The sequence below is a fragment of the Melospiza melodia genome, chromosome 4, assembly GCF_035770615.1.
Source record: "Melospiza melodia melodia isolate bMelMel2 chromosome 4, bMelMel2.pri, whole genome shotgun sequence".
In the NCBI taxonomy this organism is placed as follows: Eukaryota; Metazoa; Chordata; class Aves; order Passeriformes; family Passerellidae; genus Melospiza; species Melospiza melodia.
In genome coordinates, this window is record NC_086197.1 from 23,440,105 (window position 1) to 23,459,062 (window position 18,958).

General features: G+C 44.1%; 1 protein-coding gene across 7 annotated transcripts; it reads left to right on the forward strand.

Moving 5' to 3' along the window:
• Positions 1-398: 398 nt before the first annotated feature.
• LOC134417261 (very long chain fatty acid elongase 4-like) lies at positions 399-16,719 on the forward strand. 7 transcript variants are annotated; one of them, XM_063154292.1, is made up of 9 exons: positions 6,154-6,293; positions 6,775-6,847; positions 7,444-7,509; positions 8,980-9,167; positions 10,312-10,392; positions 11,117-11,173; positions 12,300-12,414; positions 13,378-13,505; positions 14,807-16,719. In XM_063154292.1, exons 3-9 carry the CDS (start codon positions 7,452-7,454, stop codon positions 14,975-14,977), a joined length of 798 nt encoding a protein of 265 aa, XP_063010362.1. In that variant the 5' UTR covers positions 6,154-6,293; positions 6,775-6,847; positions 7,444-7,451; the 3' UTR covers positions 14,978-16,719. The 7 variants fall into 7 exon arrangements, with proteins under 7 accessions (XP_063010359.1, XP_063010360.1, XP_063010358.1 ...); XM_063154287.1 differs by lacking the exon at positions 6,775-6,847 and adding an exon at positions 6,673-6,730 and having other exon boundaries at positions 6,161-6,293; XM_063154289.1 differs by lacking the exon at positions 6,775-6,847 and having other exon boundaries at positions 399-6,293; positions 10,312-10,375; positions 11,114-11,173; positions 14,856-16,719.
• Positions 16,720-18,958: the final 2,239 nt, after the last annotated feature.

An 18,958-nucleotide genomic window follows, 5' to 3' on the forward strand; every position in this document is an offset into this window, starting at 1 on the left:
AGCTCTGCAGCTGTTTGACTGTGTATGGCACTTCTATTATTGACTGATTAACCACAGGCCCAAGGAATCTGAACTGGAGGAGTCCCAACCACATTCTTTTTCTGCAATAAATTGAGGGAGACTGGCAGTTTTTTCTCCAGTCAATCACCCACACTGTTTTCAGAGAATCCCAAGACGATTTGGGTTGGAAGGAACCTTAAAGATCATGCAGTTCCAACCCCCTGCCTTGGGCAGGGACACCTTCCACTATACCAGGTTGCTCAGAGCCCAATCCAACCTGGCCTTGAACAGAGTGATCATGACTTTGAGAGCAATACATAAAATCGAGCCAAAGTTCTGCCCAGTAGAGATGTTTCCATTTTTTTCCTGTGTGGAGGAGTTTGTTGCCTCAGTAAGGATTTTATGTCACTGTCTTTTGTCATGAGTTACTTTAACTCAAGGGGAAATTTTCTATTTTACACATAGATAGAGATTTAGGATGGATCATAACAAAACTGAATCTTTTTTCGCTATTGTAAATACAAGGCAATTTCAGGAAGGTGTCTGCTGTTCTCCACACAGTAATTGCTTTAGAGGACAGAGATCAGAACAATCTGTGCTGCCTATTGGCTCCAAAATCCACCATTGGAAGTTGGAAAGTTGAACTGCTCATTTTCTGGCTCCTATAAATATCTGTTCTATTTGGCTTCCAGATCACCAGGAACATCTGTACCAGATCATTAGAGGAGGAAAGAGGATTTTGCATCCTCAATTTTTATTGCTGCCATAAATACTTTGGTAGTCATCGCACAGGGAATCAGACTCTGCAGAGCCTGCAATCTGCATGTTAGACACGATCCAGTGCATTGCAGGCATGGGCAGGAGAAAGGGAGGAGCGGGCAAAATGGGAATAAAAGGTTAAGTGGAAAGAGTTGGGGATACATCACAGTATGGTTGACCACCAGCAATTTGCAGGCATAATTAGGGGGAAAGGTTTGATGATAAAAAGGAGCCATACTAATTTCTGTGGGGACGTTTCTCCAGGTGTAGGGCAGGAACAGAAAGGGATGAAAGCATAGTACCATCCCAGAGGGATCCAGATCAGTTTAATCTGGTGGACACACCTTTGCAGAGGGAGGATGATATGGGTATCTGCCAGGCAAGCAAAAAATAAGGGAAGAGTTGTCCTAGACTTCCAGAATCCCCATGAGGCTAACAGATGTTGATGTGGTAATTCAGAGCATCTGATTTAAAAAGAGAATACATTATTTTCTTTCAGCAGCACCATTACAATTACAAGAACATCCTCTTTCCTACAGTGTGAACCCCAGACATTTGCAGGTGGTCCTGGACAACATTTGTGCACCATTTAATGTCTCTCTTCAGCTTCTGAAGAAGCATCAGTTATGACTGGCTTATTTGATCAGCTGAGTGCACATAGTGGAGGAATATCAGAAACTAGAGGGGAAAACATAAAAAGGAAAAACAATCCTTATAATCCTTTCTCCAATGGCAGTGGATGTTCAGTGGCAAGTTCTATTAAGTGCTCTCCCTTCAATAGGAACAGCTGGTCAGAATTAATTTCTCAGCTCAGTGCTGTTGGTGGGTTTGTGTGGGAGTGAAATGGAAGAGGAAAGTTCTCAGAAGCACTGAAACATTCAAGTATCACCAAGAGACAGGTACGTGGAGATTCTGTATTCCCTTGATTAACTGGGAAAAAAAGAGACAGCAGTCATCAGCAGTGTGCTCTCATTACATGAGTACTGCACTAATTATAGCAGGAATTCAATCTGTGCTCTACCCATGGCTCCAGCATATTGGAGATGCCATGAGGTCTGGGTTTGGAGATCCACAGGCTGCATCGATTGGATAATCAAGTTTGTTCAGTGTTCTTTGTAGAGCTGTAGGACTAGAACAATATTCCTGGCATCCCTTGGATGTCTAAATGAAGGCTCATTACCTTCTCTTTCTTTTGGCTTCTCACTCCTTTAACGCCAACATCTTGGCATAAAAACCTTGTTGCTACCATGATGCCTAAGGTTTGGTTTTTGGTTTGTTTGGTTTTTTGTTTTTATTTTTGGAAGAAGTTGTTATAAGCCAATTGATCAATACATAATCTTAAGCTCATTTCTGGGAGGTTTTGGATGATGCATTAAATTCTGGGATCAGCATTAAGTCCCCTTTCCTTGCCAGTCACAGTACAATTTTGAAATAACGCTGATTCAAGACATGCTGAAAAGACAGCAGATTTTGAGATGAAAGCCAAAAGTTTCTGAGTTCTCTAGGCCTAGGAGTTACTTGGGAATGTATTTTTGGAGACAGGGCTGTTTCAGGCTCCCACAACCAAGACTGATGCTTGGCCATAAAAGCACATCATGAGAGAAGGTTCTTATCTCAAATAAATGATCAAGTAAGTAGGCAAGGCTGACAAAAGGTGGGTCTAGAAGCAAAGAGGACTCAATTCAGATGCCTGTACATAGGCAGGTGTCCAGTGCCACTGGAGATGCCTTAAGATAGGTCTGATGGTAATTTACACAAGAGTTGATGCAGTCTCCCAGTCCTATGCGCAGAGACAGTCTGCTCAGTAGCTCTGCCAAAAATCCCTTCCTGTAATCTCTTCTAAACCTTTCAAGGTCTGTGCAGTTGGTTGCATGGAGCATAAGCAAGGCAATCAAGAAACAGAATCCCTGTGCCAGAAGCATCTTCAGCTGCTTCACTGGGCCTCTTAAAGGCTTCTTTTAGCTGTAAGTTTGGATTTTTTTCATGAACAAGAGCTTTGTGGATTAGACCCAGATGTACTGGAAAGTTTGGTGAGGTCTTCACAGTGTTTTAGTGTTGGCTGATTGTCCCCTGAAACCACTGTATTTCCCCAGAAGCATATATAAACTGGTAATTGCATATTAGCAAAACTAACTCAGCCATTCAATTATTATTCTGTATAAATTCTATATCTGTGAAAACATCTATTATTGTTTTCCCCATTGTTGAGAGAGTACTCATAAAGCCAGCTGTCATTTATTTCTGTTGCAAGCAATTGAGAGCTGAGGTAGTTGTTAAAAAGCACGAATTAGAGGAGATGACATGAACCTCTCTTGGCAGCATATTCACAAAGATATCATTTCAGGAGTTCAGAGCTTGCTCTGGAGCACATTTGCCAAGGAGCAAGGTAGTGCTTCATCTGCTGGAAGTGGGGACAATACAATCCTTGAACTTCTCCTGACTCAAAAATGTGTTATCCATAAGCAGTTTGTTTAGCAAGAGTCCAGATGTAGATATGAGCTGAGGAAGAGATCTGTGGGTTTGTCACCTTCCTTCCTGTTCTGTGGCATCCTCAGCTCTGATATTTACCTCTCATTGAAGCCAGTTCCATACGTAAGTTACGAGCATTTTTTATTATCTGCATATAATAAACTACATCTGAATATCTGCATGCATCAAACACTTGAGCAGCTTGATCCACTTTTGCATAGGAAGCGAATTTGATGCCATTCAGGAGTTCCAAGGGCCAGGTATGCGCATTTTTTGCCCCATCCCTGGAAGTGTCCAAGGCCAGGCTGGATGAGGCTCTGAGGAAGCTGGGCCAGTGGAGGGTGTCCCTGCCCATGGTAGGGGGTGGAACTGGATGATCTTTAAGGTCTCTTCCAACCCAAATGGTTTTGTGGTTCTGTAATCTGCCAAGTCTCTGCTGTGGGGTCCAGAGCAGCACCATGACATAGCCTCTGTATCCAGATGAGAGTGGCCCCCTGTTCCTTGCCTTTCTCAAGCATTAGAACAGGTCTCCTTTGGTAATCTGTCCTTTTAGTACAGTTCTGGTTGGAAGCAACACCAGTCACAGGACCAAAGAGCAAAAGCTGCACAGTCCAGAAGCCCTCAGGATTGTTTTCCTGCTGATACTTGCTATTGATAATGATTTTGTGGCAATCACTTCTAAACTATGCTGGAGATAGCCAGGTTTTTCACTGGTTAATATATTTTTCCATCTCAATGGAGTTGTCTGAGCTCTCACACATTCTACATAACTGAGTTCCTTATTACTGTGCCTGTCATTCATGTCCCTGCAATCCCCTTTTTTCTTGCCAAATCACTGAATGAAAAACCCAATTCACTTTGGCACTAAGAGCTCCCCTCATACTATTTCAGTGAAGGAGCAATGTTGGGGGTTATTTTTCTACTGAGTTCTTGCTGAAAGTAAAAGTTCTGAGGCTTTTGTGTGCAGTCCCTGCAGAGCTGCCCTTCACAGTTGTGCTAAAATTCATCAAAGGACACCCATTCCTGGAGTGTAAAAGTACCACATTGCTGAGGACATCTCTCCATCTGCCAGCCGTGCTAGTGAACATCTGCAACAGCACCACTGGGAATACTTCAGGAAGAGGGAAGGTTTTAAAAAAATAAAACATGTTTCATGATATTAAAAACAAAAATCCAGTTTATGTGAGCAATAAAATAGTTTGCCCCAAATGAAATTTGTGAAAATTCACTGCAGGTGATTATTTTTTCACCAGGGTAAAAAACATTTGATGGAAAAGTTTTGTGTCTGTAATTCTGAGTCTTATACATCAGTATAAATAACTCAACAAACATTACTTAAACTACCTGATGGATATAATAAAATATAGCCCCATCTACATGTGACAGATAGAAAGCACTGATCTGATTTATCACTTCCATTGATTCACACAGATAAATCACTGAACTCTTTTTAGGACTGGGGCACCAAAAATACAGAAATGAAACCTGCTGGTTCATGAGCAATTAGAAAACTTCAAGGAAAGGTCTTAATAGAAAGCTCTGCAAGAAAGAAAAAAAAAAAACACCAAAAAAAAGTGTGTAAAGTTCACTATGATTATAAAGTTCACTATAATTGTAAAGTCCACAATAATTGTCTCCCTGACCCTGGGTCAGCAAAAACCCAGTATGCTACCAAAGGTCAGTCAAACCCTCTTCTAGACTGGATTGCCCTTCTAATGCCCTGACCCCCCCAAATTCAAAATCTTCATCCTAAATCACCTTTCCCAAAAACATTTGTTTAAATACTTCCATGGTTTCCATAAATTACAGAAATGCAGTAGCTGTCCAACAGCATCAGCACGTGATATCTTTCAATGAAAAACTCCCAACACATGATCTGCCTAATTCCTAAAGCTGCTTTGAAAGGCTAATCTTTGGTGTTTTGCCCTTCAAAAAGGTTTGTTATGGATCTGGTGACAGACACAACACAGTGGTATGAGAAATGGTACTACCCTCTAGTTTATTTGGAGTTTGCTAATGATCTGTGCCCACTGGAAAAAAAAGAGGATGTATCCACACCCCAGGTGGCCCCAGGTGATGAAGCTGAACCCCATCACTTGACTTAGGGCTGTTTCTTGGAGAGTGGGGGCCCAGGGTCCTAGTTCTGCATTGGTCCCCCCACGTGGGACTGAATCACTGCAGCTCTCTGCATTTTCCCTCGATGCACTTGCTGGAGATCACTTGGTGTCTCTGTCACACCTCTCCAAATATTCTCCTGTCATTAAAAACAGTGACTCCCCCAGGGACACAGGCTGGATGTGAGGGGATGACTCCAGCTGAGTTTTCCCTGCCTTGAGTGACTGAGACTGAGTGAGAGTTGAGTGAGTGAGTGAGTGAGTGAGTGAGTGAGTGAGTGAGTGAGTGAGTGAGTGAGTGAGTGAGTGAGTGAGTGAGAGAGTGAGATTCTCATTGTTCTCTATCCCCTCATTTAGTGGTCTGGACTTATTTTGAGCACTCAAAAGTCTTGCTGTCAGCCCCTTGTGCTGGTCTGAAGGAGTGCTCTAAACAGACTGCTTTCCAGCTGTGATCCTTCGTCTTTTACTGTCTGCAAAGCTGTCATGGCATGTCCTGCAGAAACCTGCAGAAGAAATGCTGGCCCGGGTCCCACTTGGCCAGGCTGGGCTCTTGGGCATGGCACTAAAGGTCAGTGGTTCACTCCTGTGGAATCCCAGGAATCTTCTTCATTTGTTTCCTCCTTCTTTCCAGTCCCCTAATCAGATAAACCGTGTGGGGAGAGGCAAGAGAGTGGGGGGAGGAGTATGTGATGTAACCTCTTATTCTGGCTAAGTTGCGCGATAACCCCACGGTGCCTGTGGCTCACAGTGGGGTTTAAGAGGCACCTCTAGAGGACTGAAGAAGATGGCCTGAAGATTCACCACGGCTGTGGGAGACCTCGCAGGGGATGCACTCACCTCCTTTGTGGAGAGGAAGGCTGCAGCTCCTTGTCTTGCCGGCTCCACCTGCACCACGAGTGGCTGGGGACAGCCCTGGAGAAAGGGATGCTTGGAGCCACTTGCGCTGCTGCGGTGAGTCTGCTCCTCCTCCCTGCCTTTTCCTGACGGGTTTGGGGGGAAGGAAGGGGAGTGAGCTGGACTGCGTGTGGGTTTTTTGGGGACTTGTAACCGTGTGGAATCCCTGAGGGATTGACTCTGAGCCTGCTGATAATCGCCGACTAATCCGGGTGCTGGCAGAGTCCACCCGGATAACAAGGGCATGTGGCTCTGAGTCAGGATAGGTGTGACACCTCCCAGGGGTCTCTGGCTTTGTGTCAGAGGAACACCCGAGAAGGATTAACTGCAGGAGAGAAATTTGGGGGTGTCTGTCACTGACACAATGTAGGGCATGGGTGTCACAGTCCGTGAGGAGGGGTCAAAGGAGAAAATGTACTTTTCTCAATGCCAGCAGGAGATGAACCTGGAGGACGCTGCCCCTCTGTATTTGCTAATGGAGAGAACTGGATCAGGTAGCTCAAGCTGTTGAAACTAACTGCAGAAAAGTGTTTTCTAGGAGAACTTCTAAGTGCCTTTGAAAACATCTCCCTACTAAAGGAAAGAAGGGAAGAGGAGGATGATCATAATATGTATGAGTATTCTACTTTATATACTATATTAAAGAATCTATACAAGATAGAACAAAATTAATGTATAAACTGGGGCCTCAGAAAAACCAAAAATAACCAGCTCTGTTAACACCTCTGGAGCTGCAGCAGTGCTGAATGAATCCCTAGCTGCCTTCCAACACTGGGAATATCTAATACTACCTGTGGAAAGATGCAGTTATGACACTTGATGTTTGTCCTCACATGAATGTTGCGCCCACACTGCTTTAAGAAAAAATGCCATGTGACTGATTTCCCAGTGGTACTGGCAGTTCCCTCCTGGATCTGGCAGATCACATGCAGCTGCTCAGAGTATTTTTTAGAGGTGAAAACTCCATGCAATATCAAAATCTGGAAATTAAATAATAAATTATTAAAATTTATAAATAAATAAAATCTGGAAGTTAGATAACTAATCATTGGGGGGGGCTTCTCTTTCTTCCCTTTTTAAAGGGGACTTTAATCCTGGTCTAAAAGTTAATTTCTGTAGAAAGCAAACTATTATCCTTTCATTAGCTGTAGTTCTTTGTCTAAAGAACCTCCTCATTCCTGACTCAGTCAAGTTAATTTCTTTCCAGAGCTTGGGATGGCTTCAACTTGGCAGAAAACTCAGGAATTCTACAACTGGATTCTTGAAAGTGGAGGTAGGTAGAGATGTTGTCTAAAATGGGAATTTCTGCATGATCATGAAAACCAAACCTAAAAGGAATGCAATCCTTACCCTAGCCCACATTTTCCTAAATAAGAAGATTTCCACTTTTCCTTCTCCATGATCACAAACTTCCCTTAAGTCTTGAAATATATCTCACTGACCCTCCAGTTGGATCATGGTAAGGAATGAAGGGACGAGGAATTTCCCAGGGGGCAAGGAGCAATAAATGCCTGAGATTGTTGAGTCTGGAGTACTAAAGAACATGATTTTTTTAAAATGCATATTCATGTGTCATGAGAAAGCTTAGTTGACTAAAGAGTTAATACTTTGGGGGGTTTAAACTCTTTGTGATGCCAGGAAAACCTGTTATCAAATGAAATATTGGCAGTAACCACTCCTCAGTGCTTGAGATTTGACAGCTTGCAGTAAGGAGACATCAGATTTTCATTAGTTAAAGGCTCAATGTGGTTCCAAAGGGCTGTGATGTATCTCTGGATGTAAAGAAAAGCCACAAAATGCCATGAAGGTAGAACAGCAGGCTTGCAGGAGGAAGACATGAGGCATAATACTTAGACTTTACATAATGCTCAGTAAATGTTTCACGACTTAAATTTCACAAGAAAGTGTAAATTGTGATTCAGGACTTCTGATGAGCTGTTAAATCTAGAAATGGAATGTCAAAGAGCTCCTAACACAGCTCATAACACCCATCATAAAGAACTGGATGGTTTAGAAGGGAGAGGGATTAACAGAGTTGTCCAGACTGGTACGGCATTTATAAAAAAATGAAGGGAGTTGACAGGGCAGTGATCACACAAGAAAGGAAAGCATGAATGGTATCTGGGATGTTTTTGCTGATATAATATATCCTGGATGACAGCAGGATTAGGAGGAGGTGGCATGACAGAAAATCTCTTCAGTTTCCCTTTGCTGTAGGACCAAAGAGCTGTTACAGCAGGGTAAGTGTTTTGGCATTTCCTAGTGAATTCATGCTTCTTAAGAGAGCCCACTGTATGAGCAGATATAAAAATGAAGGAGTGGAGAATTTTAGATATGCTGAGGATTGTAAGGACAGGACTGAAACACCAAGGACTGAAACACTTTTATTATAAAATTGTAAATTTACACTCCTGAGGAGCCACTGTTTCTTTGGCTGCTCCTGTGCCTCCCTGCACAGTATCTGGGATCACTCCTTTCACCCAGGGAGGGCTCCAGTTCATCCCAGGAAAGATCTGCCTTCCAGTACAGCAGTCCATACCCAAAAATTGGGCTAAAACCTTTGTGCTAAATCCTTTTGGCAGAGTCAGAGAAGAAGGACTGAGGTGCAGCTTTGCAAAGACACAAAGACACCAATTTTCTTTCTGCAGCGAGTGCACCCAAGGGAAGTATTGAAATACAATTAAATATATTCGCCCCTTGCTGTGTGGAGGTGCCAGCTGTGGCTGTGTGTTTTCCTTCTCAGATCCAAGGACAGACCCGTGGCCACTGGTTTACTCCCCACTTCCAGTCACCCTGATCTTCACCTCCTACCTCTTCATGGTGGCACTGGGACCGTCCTGCATGCGGCAGCGGCAGCAGCTGGAGCTGAGGGCTCTGCTCCTCACCTACAACCTGGCCATGGTGGCGTTATCGAGCTACATGTTTTATGAGGTGAGGAGGCAGGCTCCTAGGTAAGCTCCTGAGAAGGGTTTGAACTCCGGAGCCTCCAGATTCCAGGGTTTGAACAGCTTTTGCTGATGGATTCTGCTGAAGGGAGTGGAAGCTGGCTTGGACATGTCCATGTTTTGCCACAAGAGGAGCAGTATTGTCCTGCTGTGCTTGATTTCCTCCCATCCCTCAATATCCCTGCCATTCATGAAATTAACATGGAATTTCATTCATGCTCAATGAATGAATTGCAGGCTGAGAATTCCCCATTAGGCACAGATTTTGTGGAGAATGTGGAATGGTCTCATTTCGTCTCGAGTCTGGCTGGTGATGGATCCATCTCTGAGGATAAGAACCACTGGACTAGTGGAAGATGTCCCTGCCAAAGGCAGGGGTTTGGGACTAGGTGATCTTTAAGGTCCCTTCGAACAATCTATGATTTTCCAAAGCTGGCAGTTCTCTTCAGGAGTGCCAAGCACTCTCTGTCTTCCTGCTGCTGAGAATGTTAAGAACTTATTTTTCTGCTGGTTCTTAATGCATAAGCCTTTCTACAAGCCTTTCCCTCCAAGTTTATGTAGGCCACTGAAAAGTCTTTGAGGGAACATGGCCAAATAGGTTTCAAAAACATTCTGTTGCCAACAAATATGCCCTTTTAATTTGTATTACAAGTGTTATATTAACACTAATTGCTTTTGGTTTTTTTTTTTTAAGAAATGCTGCTCCATCTGAGGACAGGTGGGAAAATTGCTTTTCTGCACTTGATTGTTCAGTTCTACTGGTTATTTGGTCCAGTTTTTGGCTTTCCAGTGAACAAGCAAATGCAACCTACCAGAACAGAACAGAAAGGATAGCAGAGTCTCTCAGAGAAACTTAGAAGCCTAGAATTCAGTATTCCTGCTGAAGTAGTTTTGAGCCCTCCAGTGATTACACAAAGAGTTACAAATCTTCCCAGGCCCAATTTGCATTTTTTGAGATTTCAACCAGGATGTGAAGTACTTTGTTTTAGGTTTTTACCATTTGTCTGTGGATTTTCTGTCAGTACTATAAGACTGAAACCTCACTACCTTAGCATTAATATGTCCATCTTTTTCAGAACAGATGGCATTGAACAGAAAACTGATTTCTATTTGCTTTTTGTCTGTTTCAGTTTCTGGTCACTTCAGTCTTGGCTAACTACAGCTACCTGTGCCAGCCAGTGGATTACAGCCAGAGTGAGCTGGGAATGAGGGTACAGTTCTGGAGAAAGCTTGCCTGAGGCCCTGCCCTCCCATGGCTAGGCAGATCCTTTTGCTCATAAATAGCAATTTGCATGGCTAAGAAGGCTTTGACTCCAGTTTGTTGTTGCCTATAAATCTATTCTACTAAATTGTCTCCTTCAACAGTTGTCATGCTTTGCTTTAGTTCTCTAAAATTAATCATCTTAGTCAACCCAGCCATCTAAGTTTGCTCTTTGACCACTGCAGAGAGGGTGATCTTACCAGCTGAAGTATCAATATTGCAAATCAATTATTGAAACAGATGTGATTCTCTGCATGGATTATAAGGATTCTGGGTGATCTCTTTCCAACAAGAAAACTGATTTTTATATCCTCTGCCTTGTATGACAGAAATCTCACTTAACCCTTCTTTTAGCAGGGGGGTTTAGCTAAAACTATTCTTGGTCATCACAGGGGTTTGGGTCCCACCAGCATCAGCTTTCCAAAAATGCTGTGTGAGTTTTTTCTCTTTGAATTTGGAGTTACAATACAAGCATCGTAGTATCTTTTCAGTTTTTCAATCTTGCCATCTGGACAAAAAAAAAAAAAAAAAAAAAAAAAAGGACCCCTTAATTTCCCCTAATTTTCCCCCTTGCTGCAGACCCCGGGTGGGCAGCTGGGCAGGGATACAGCGTGGTTGAAAATGTGTTGATTTGGGGTAAAGCTTTAACCGCTGTGCCTTGTGCTGCCCAGCAGATGGCAAGAGTGTGTTGGTGGTTCTTCTTCTCCAAAGTCATCGAGCTGCTGGATACGGTAAGGAGGGCTCAGCTCCTCACCGGGTCCGGGGCTGGACACAGATACTTCTTTGGCAGAAACGGGCAGCGTGCCAGAACTGATGTCCTGGGTTGATCACATATTGATTCGCTGCCTGTCTCCGTCCCTTGGCTGCACACACTCCCTCCCCAGCACCATTCTTGAGGCTGGGCACAGTGCTAGGGGAGAGGCTTTACCCCTGGCTGCTGCCAGGTGGGTCCCCAAAATTTTAGCTGCTGGTGCCACACAGGTTCTGCTATTGCCTGGCTGGCTGATTAACAGTGGGGCTGAAAAGGAGCTGGACAAGTCCTGGCATCTCTGCTGCCATGGATTTTCCCAGAGCTCTGCACTAAAGGTTTGTGTCCTGGGAGAATTTAAAGTCCACCTCTTTACAGCCTGTCGTCAGGTGTCCTTCTGCACTGTAAATGAACTAAGTGACTGGACAAGGCCTCTGCTTGGCCAGCAGAAGACAGATGTGTCCTAGCCTGAAATTTCTGAGTTCTCTGGGGTGTAAGTTGACAACCCACTGAAATGTGAATGAACATGTGGATCCTTCCTAGGTCTACTACCAGGGTGTTGGCTGATCCCCTCTCTGTTTGCATCAGCAACAAAACAGCTTTTTGCCAGTCCTGAGTGCCTGAAAAGCAGATTCACTTTTTGTTGTGTGTGTATGAATGTGCATGGGGAAATGCAGTGACCTGACATGTATTCATCTGGCAAAACCCTTCTGCTTACTAATGCAAATTCCAGGAGGGTTTGGCCATTCAACAGAGTGGATTTTCTATGGGTTATTGTCCGGTAGCAGTAAATATACAAGCTGTGTCCTGAAAAGGAGCAGATCCAAGCAGCTGTGAATTGTATGGAAGCTCAGTCAGAGTCTCAGATGTGTCCTCTTTGGACTTTGGGCCCTGAATCCAGACATAAAAATATCTGGGGCTTTGTGGAAGAAATTCCATCTTCTAGCTCCCCCTACAAGTTCTATTGTGTTTCACCAGTTTTTGTCAACAGCAGAGGAAATGGATTTGGGAGATTCAGACTCATAATTAACTATTTTTATAACTTTTTACTGTGAAATTTTTGTCTAGACATGTCAACTCAAGGTTTTCCTTTGCCTGGTTTCTTTCAGGTTTTCTTAATTCTGCGCAAGAAACAAGAGCAGGTGACTTTTCTGCACGTGTACCATCACGGCTCTATGCTCTTCAACTGGTGGTCAGGGGTCAAATATGTGCCTGGAGGACAAGGTATGCTTGTAAGAAATGCTGCCACAAGAAAACCTTGTGTTTCTCACAGCTTTTTTGGGCCATAGAGGTAGCATTAACAGTGCAGATGGGCTGAATGGCAGGTAGGAAGCTCACCTACTTCCAAAGGTGAGAAAAACACGTGCATTTCAGATGATTCCATCTGCTCAGCTTTTGGGGCTGTTTAGGCTGCCCTGTTCACTGCCTCAACTAGAATAAGAGTGTGCCATCAGAGCGGGTCCAAACAGAAAAAAATAACATCCCACAGAAGGTCACTGTGTATCTCCTCCCAGAGCAGCGCTCCCTCTCTCTCCACTCAGAGGCCCTGGGGCAGCAGGCCAGGTTCTGGCTCTGTTTCCTGCTGTGGCTGTGCCCATTTCTGGGCTGCATCCAAAACGCTGCCCCTTTTTGCTCAACTGGAAGAGAAGCATCTGGGTATTAAGCATCTAGGTACCCTGGTAGGCCTTATACAAGATGCTGGGGCATTCTTTTTTTGGGAGGTCATTTTGGCTACACAGCCTTGACACCAGAATGGTGTGAAATGCTTACGTCAGACGATCAAAGTCTCTCCTCTGCGTTTGAAGCCCTTCTCTGTCTCTGAACACTTGATATGGGATGGGTATATCATGGATACACCAACCTTGGCAGTGTTCCAGGCCAGATGAGATGGGGCTTTGGGGCAACTCTAGTGGGAGATGTGCCCTGGGGGTTGGAGCTGATGGCCCTTAAGGTCCTTTCTGACCCAACCCATGCAACGAGTCTGGATGCTGAAGGAAGGGAGAAGCTGATGTGCTTCCACAGTGTCCTGGTTTTGCATGGGAGGTATGAGATCCCAGATGGAATATTCATGCACAGAGGTGGATGTGGTGTGTTTTGGAAGCATCATCATAGTGGCTGTAAGCCCTTCACAGGGTTAGCCTGGAATGGGTCGTGTGCCTTGTTCACCCTCACTTTCTCACTCCTCAGCCTTCTTTGTTGGGATGCTGAACTCCTTTGTCCACATCTTCATGTACGGCTACTATGCCCTGGCCAGCCTGGGACCGCGGATGCGCCAGCACCTGTGGTGGAAGCGTTACCTGACCATCCTGCAGCTGGTAATTAGCTCCAGGTGTTCACCCCTGCCCTCCCACGGCTCAGGCGTGATGGCCTCTGCTATCTGTCACCTCACTGGCTCCATTTGCTTGCTGTCCATGGAAGGCAGCACGTTCCCAGGTGCCCTCATGTGCCACTCTGAGAGGTGAAGCCATGGGTGACCTGCTTCAAATGCTTTCACAAGACTATCAGAGGCCTTCAGTGACCATCTCAAACTAATTATCCACAGCTTTGTAATGGGAAGGGAAGAGAAAAATTAACAATTGGATTCCTCCTTTTTATGTTGTATATGGAGCAGTGAAAACAGAGCTTGATGTGGAGAGGTAGGCACAGTGGTTCAGGGAAACTGGATTCTCAATAAGGCAGCAGAATGGGGAGCCTTGATTGAGTTCCTTCAGAAAGGAAGAGGGTCTCTAGCTACAGGCAAACAGGCAAGTTAAAGAGAAATGTGTGAATTTTACTCTTTCTCTAGAAAATCCCTTTGGATTTTCTTTCCCTCATCTCTGATGAAGTTACAAATCTGGAAAACCCCATGTTTTTTTAAAGATACAGCATAAATGCAATGGTCCAAACAAGGACAATGGTTGTAGGAGAGATTTTTCCACTCAAAGAGAGGCTTTGCAAACCAAAAGTATGCAGTTACAAGGGAAGAGGAAGAGGATATGCGTAAAACACTGGTGCGTGAAGACTGCTCCAGAATTCTTACTTAGCCTGCATGGCAAAACAGAACAAGAAAGCATTGCATGAAATAAAAAGGTATTTCTAATGCAAATTATAGCAAAGGAAAAAAAAATATTTAATAGCTCTTTGGTACGTAGAACTCATTGCTTCAGGTTATTGAGACAGGTAACTTAGTAAAATACAAAAAAATATTAATGTTGAATGTTTAAATGAATAAAGGTAGTATCTGTATTTCCTCTCTGCAAGTTAAAATACAAATCAAAATAATTATGGGTATAACAACCTGATTACCACTGGGTAAGAGGAATCTACCACCTTCACTTTTCATATTCCAGCATCTCAGTTACTGCACTATGGCAGAGAAATGGGCCAAGGGCAGGAGAGACAGAATTGGTTAAACCTTCAGGTTTGATGGACATCTTTCCTGGTGGGAAAACACTGCTAAACTTGAAAGGAAGGTTCCCAGGGATGTCAGGAGAGGCAAGCAGGTGATCCTGTGGGTTGAAGTGGGTTGAGGACACTGCTAGGATGTTGTGATAGCTGTGATGGTCTTAATGGCCAGCTGAGGTGTATCTCATGAAGGTTCCCTAATCTCACTGCTTCTTTTTTCCACCTCTTCCAGTGCCAGTTTGTGGCCATTGCTGCTCATTCCTCCTACAACCTCTTCACAGAGTGCCCGTTCCCTGATGGCTTCAACACCGCAGTCTTCCTCTACATCCTCAGCCTCCTGGCTCTCTTCCTACGATTCTACTATCAGACCTACGTCAGGGGAAAGCGGGAAAAGCTGACTTGAAGGAAATCAAAGAGGACAGAGAGCACAGCCTGATGAACATGAGCATTCTCTGCTGCTTGTGACATGGTTCCAGGAAGGAAATGTATCTGGGGAGTGTGTGTGAGGCCCATGTCTAGCCTTCAAATATCCCAGGCTAGGGAGAAGAAAGGAACGATGTAAACTCAGGGATTAAGGAACTGAGGAGGCACACTTAATTAAGCTGAGGCCAAGCTAAGCAAAGTAGTCACAAGCATAGCAGGCTTTGGGACATTTGCAAGATAAGGTCTTTATAAGGTCTTTTTCCCTTCCATCTTTAACTTGGGGTCCAAGGTCTAGCAGCCAGCTACAACTCCCTGCATCATTTCTTAGGCTGTAGAGGGTTTCATTGCATCCACAGAACTATCTCAGCTTGTTGTTGTAGGTCAGGCAGGGTCATGTGCCTCCAGCCTGGAAATCAATGTCCAGGTAGCAGCAGCAGCCAAGAATCCACAGGATGTACGCTGCATCCCACCCGTCCTGCTAAGGAAGCTCCTACTAGGCCTGGGGTGGTCCTGATGGTTTAACTTCTTACCAGTATAAGCAGCAAGGAAATTGGACATTAGGTTGTCTGGCTGGACAGGTGTCTTCACTGTCCTGAAGCTAAAGAAGGCATTATTAGCACTTTCATCCTAATAAGAAACCAGTGCAGTAAGAGTCACCATGTCCCATTTTCTGGAATGCTCATTTCCCTCTGGTTGCTCTCATACCAACAGAGGATTTGAATGCATGAAGATACTTGGTATTGCTCCTTGTAGATGCCATAATTGAACTAGAAGGAATAGACTGATGTTCCCTCTTCATAACTTTTTTCTCCAATCTGTTATTATTTTTAATACTCTTATTTTTAAATTTTGCTTCTTGTCAAACATAAAGAGTTTAACAACACCACAAGCAACCACCTCCACTACCTAATTGTATAAGAATTAATATAAAATGTATAAAATCAATTCATCGGGTAGTGCAAAGCTGCATAGCTCCATTGATTTTAAGATATCACTAACTGGTTTCTTTTTTTTGCTCCTAAATCAACTACAACTACAATTTGGCACTCATATTCATCTGCAGAGTGTTAAATACTGTTGAAGTTCTGATGTGATAGTACTTTGAAGATCCTAATTAAACTACAAAGTGGTAATTATTGATTGAATCCTGCTCAGCTGATTAAAACTGGTACTACAGAGTAGTAGTATTTTGTAAAAAACAAAGGTGTTGAAGGAGAGGATTGGAATCAGTGACATGATGCACTGCCATTGCCAAGCCAAATCCATCTCAAATATAAAAAAAGTCTAACTCCTCTGGGAATGTCCAGAGGACTAGATCTGGCCTGAACAGCAAATGGATGTACCCCAAAAGACCTGTGTGCCCTTCACCAATCTGGAGTCGAGTGGCTACAAAAAATAAATTCAACTTGTTCTTTGCTGGTCTGTGCTTGCACCCCAATCCTTTCCTTCAGCCCCTCCACACACATGCGGAAGCTAAAACAATATTCTGCCGTTCCTCGCCCTCCTCCCCTTCACACACAGCCACTAAGGACTTGTTCACACTGTCACAAGGTCACATCATCAGCGTCCTTCCTTTGATTTGAGCAGTCTCTCTTCTGGTTGTGACTGGTGAGTATGAGAATCACTGCATCTGTGCTGGGGAAGAGGAATCCACCACCTTGGTTTTCTTCCTGTCAACTATTTTTCCTTGCAAATAAATTAATAAATAATGACACTTTCAAATACTGGACTTCTTCTTCTGTTAGAATTTTTACTAGCAAATCCCTGGATGAGTCTTTCATTCCTCCCCTTGTTTGGAAAGACAGGAAAACGGGATCTACTGTAAATCTAACATATTCATGTGGAGGGTTTCCCCTGGGGGCTCTCCCCTAAATAAAGACTCAGTGCAAATAAAGCTGTTTCATTACTCTTGTCCGCCTAATGATTCATTTACGGCCCTCTCCTGCCGTCTCGTCCCGCAGCCATGGGAGCTGGACGAATGCCGGCTAGCCGCTCCCGGAGTGGCCCAAGGAGACCACGAATCCCGCCACTCGCAGGCTCTTCGCAAGAACCCCGGGTAGTGGTGCCGTCTGCGGCGTGGGTGGCGCAGGCGAGAGCGGGCCTACGAAGCACTGAGGCAAAGGAAGGAGAGAGCAGATACTCGTACGGGTGCCAAGGCGCTTTGCTGTCCCAAGCGGGGCCAGTGACGGTGTCAGGGAAGGACCGTTGGGAAGGCACTGATAAAGGGGATGCGTGTGACAGGAGGGAACCAATAAACAAAGCCCAGGGGAGGAGCAAGGGACACAACTGAACCAATAAATATTGCACAGGGGAGGGAAAAGGCTCAGGAGACAAAGATCTTAAGGGATAACTGACATTAAAATTTCTCGAAATAAAGGGGGTGTGGTTACAATGACGGACAGGGAAACTGGGCAGCATCAGGAGGGAGGAGATAAACTTCTAAGGACATAAGGGGAAGGTCTAGGGGATCGGTCACCTTAGCAGACAGGTCACTGGCGGGAAAACAAGGGACAAACAACTCAGGGACAAACCATTGTGAGGGAACATGGGGGAAACCGAGCGTCAAACCATAATCTCGACTTATAAAAAATAACCAACTTTACAAGAAAACCTGTATAAAACATAAAATGCTACACTCTCCTGCTTAAACTCTCAGTACCTTTGGCCCCCTAGTTTTGTGGTAGAGCATTTCCTGCAGCTGGCTAAATTATCTGTGCTCACAAAGCAATCTAATGCTCTTTTTCCTATACACGAGTAGGTTTTGACTTCAGTTTCCCCCTCACTTTAATGTTTTCAGAATGTAGTAACTAAGTTCACTCATAATTTTATACCAGACTAAGCATCACATATTTTGATTTTCCTTGATTCATGACTGCTTAAAAATTAGAAATAAGCACGAAATCTGAATGAGATTACTCCTTGCTTTTCCAGTCTTAAAATACATGAATTTGTAAACATGCCATTTATCTGTTTTTAATGCAGCCTATGCAGGTTAATTTGTGTTTATGTACGACAAAGCAATGGTTTCTGGAGTGTCACTGGCCACATAGGTGGTAACAAAACATGAAAGTACAAATTTGCCACCTGACAGCTTGAAGTGACTGATCACCCAATTCAGACACCGCTGTCACCACTTGTTCTAGACATGAAACCTTTGATTTATTCCTGTCCCTCTTCCTCACAGCCTGAGTGAATGGCCTGATCTTGAATGAGTAAGAGCTTTTTGTTGGTGTGACTTTGATGGCACAGGATGAAAATGAAGTATTTTCAGTTGAATGATAAGGAGGAATTGATTTTGCCCAGAAACACCATGCTTTCCATACAGAAACAGACACTGGCATGGAGCACAGCTGTTACAGAAGCATTGATGCAAGCAAAATTAACTTGTGAGGATATTTGCACTGGCAGTGAAGAAAAAACTGCAGTGGTATAGCTGAGAGGCTCTGCAGGTTACTCCTTCAGATTGCCCTTGTTTGTCTTCATTCTCCTGTTTTAAAATCGGGTTGTCCTAATTGGAACTGTCCACCTGAGCAATCCTGTTGTAACAAAAAACCTGAAAGCACAGCTATGTGCTCCGGGAATTTAACAGAGAGGAAAGGTGCCAAATGGGATTTCCCCTCTAAAATCAAGTCCCTGGAATTCAATATTACACCACAGAAAAGCAATGGAAGTCAAAAGGGATGGGAAATTATAAATTACAAGCTTGGATGGCTCATGCTGTCTGGTACAGTCCAAAGCTTTGAGGATGGGTTGAAAATACCCTGTCACAGCTGGATTTGTGGAAAACCTCTGAGCCAAATGCTGGTTCTACCTATTCGAGTGACAAAGGCTGGAGCTCCTCTGGGATGAGGCTGGCACAGCTGTGTGGAAAGCAGCACGCTCAGCTCCACAGCCATGTTTGCTGGGGGCAGGAGCATTATTCAATCCCACAAATAGATGACTTTTGAGGGCACGGTGGTGT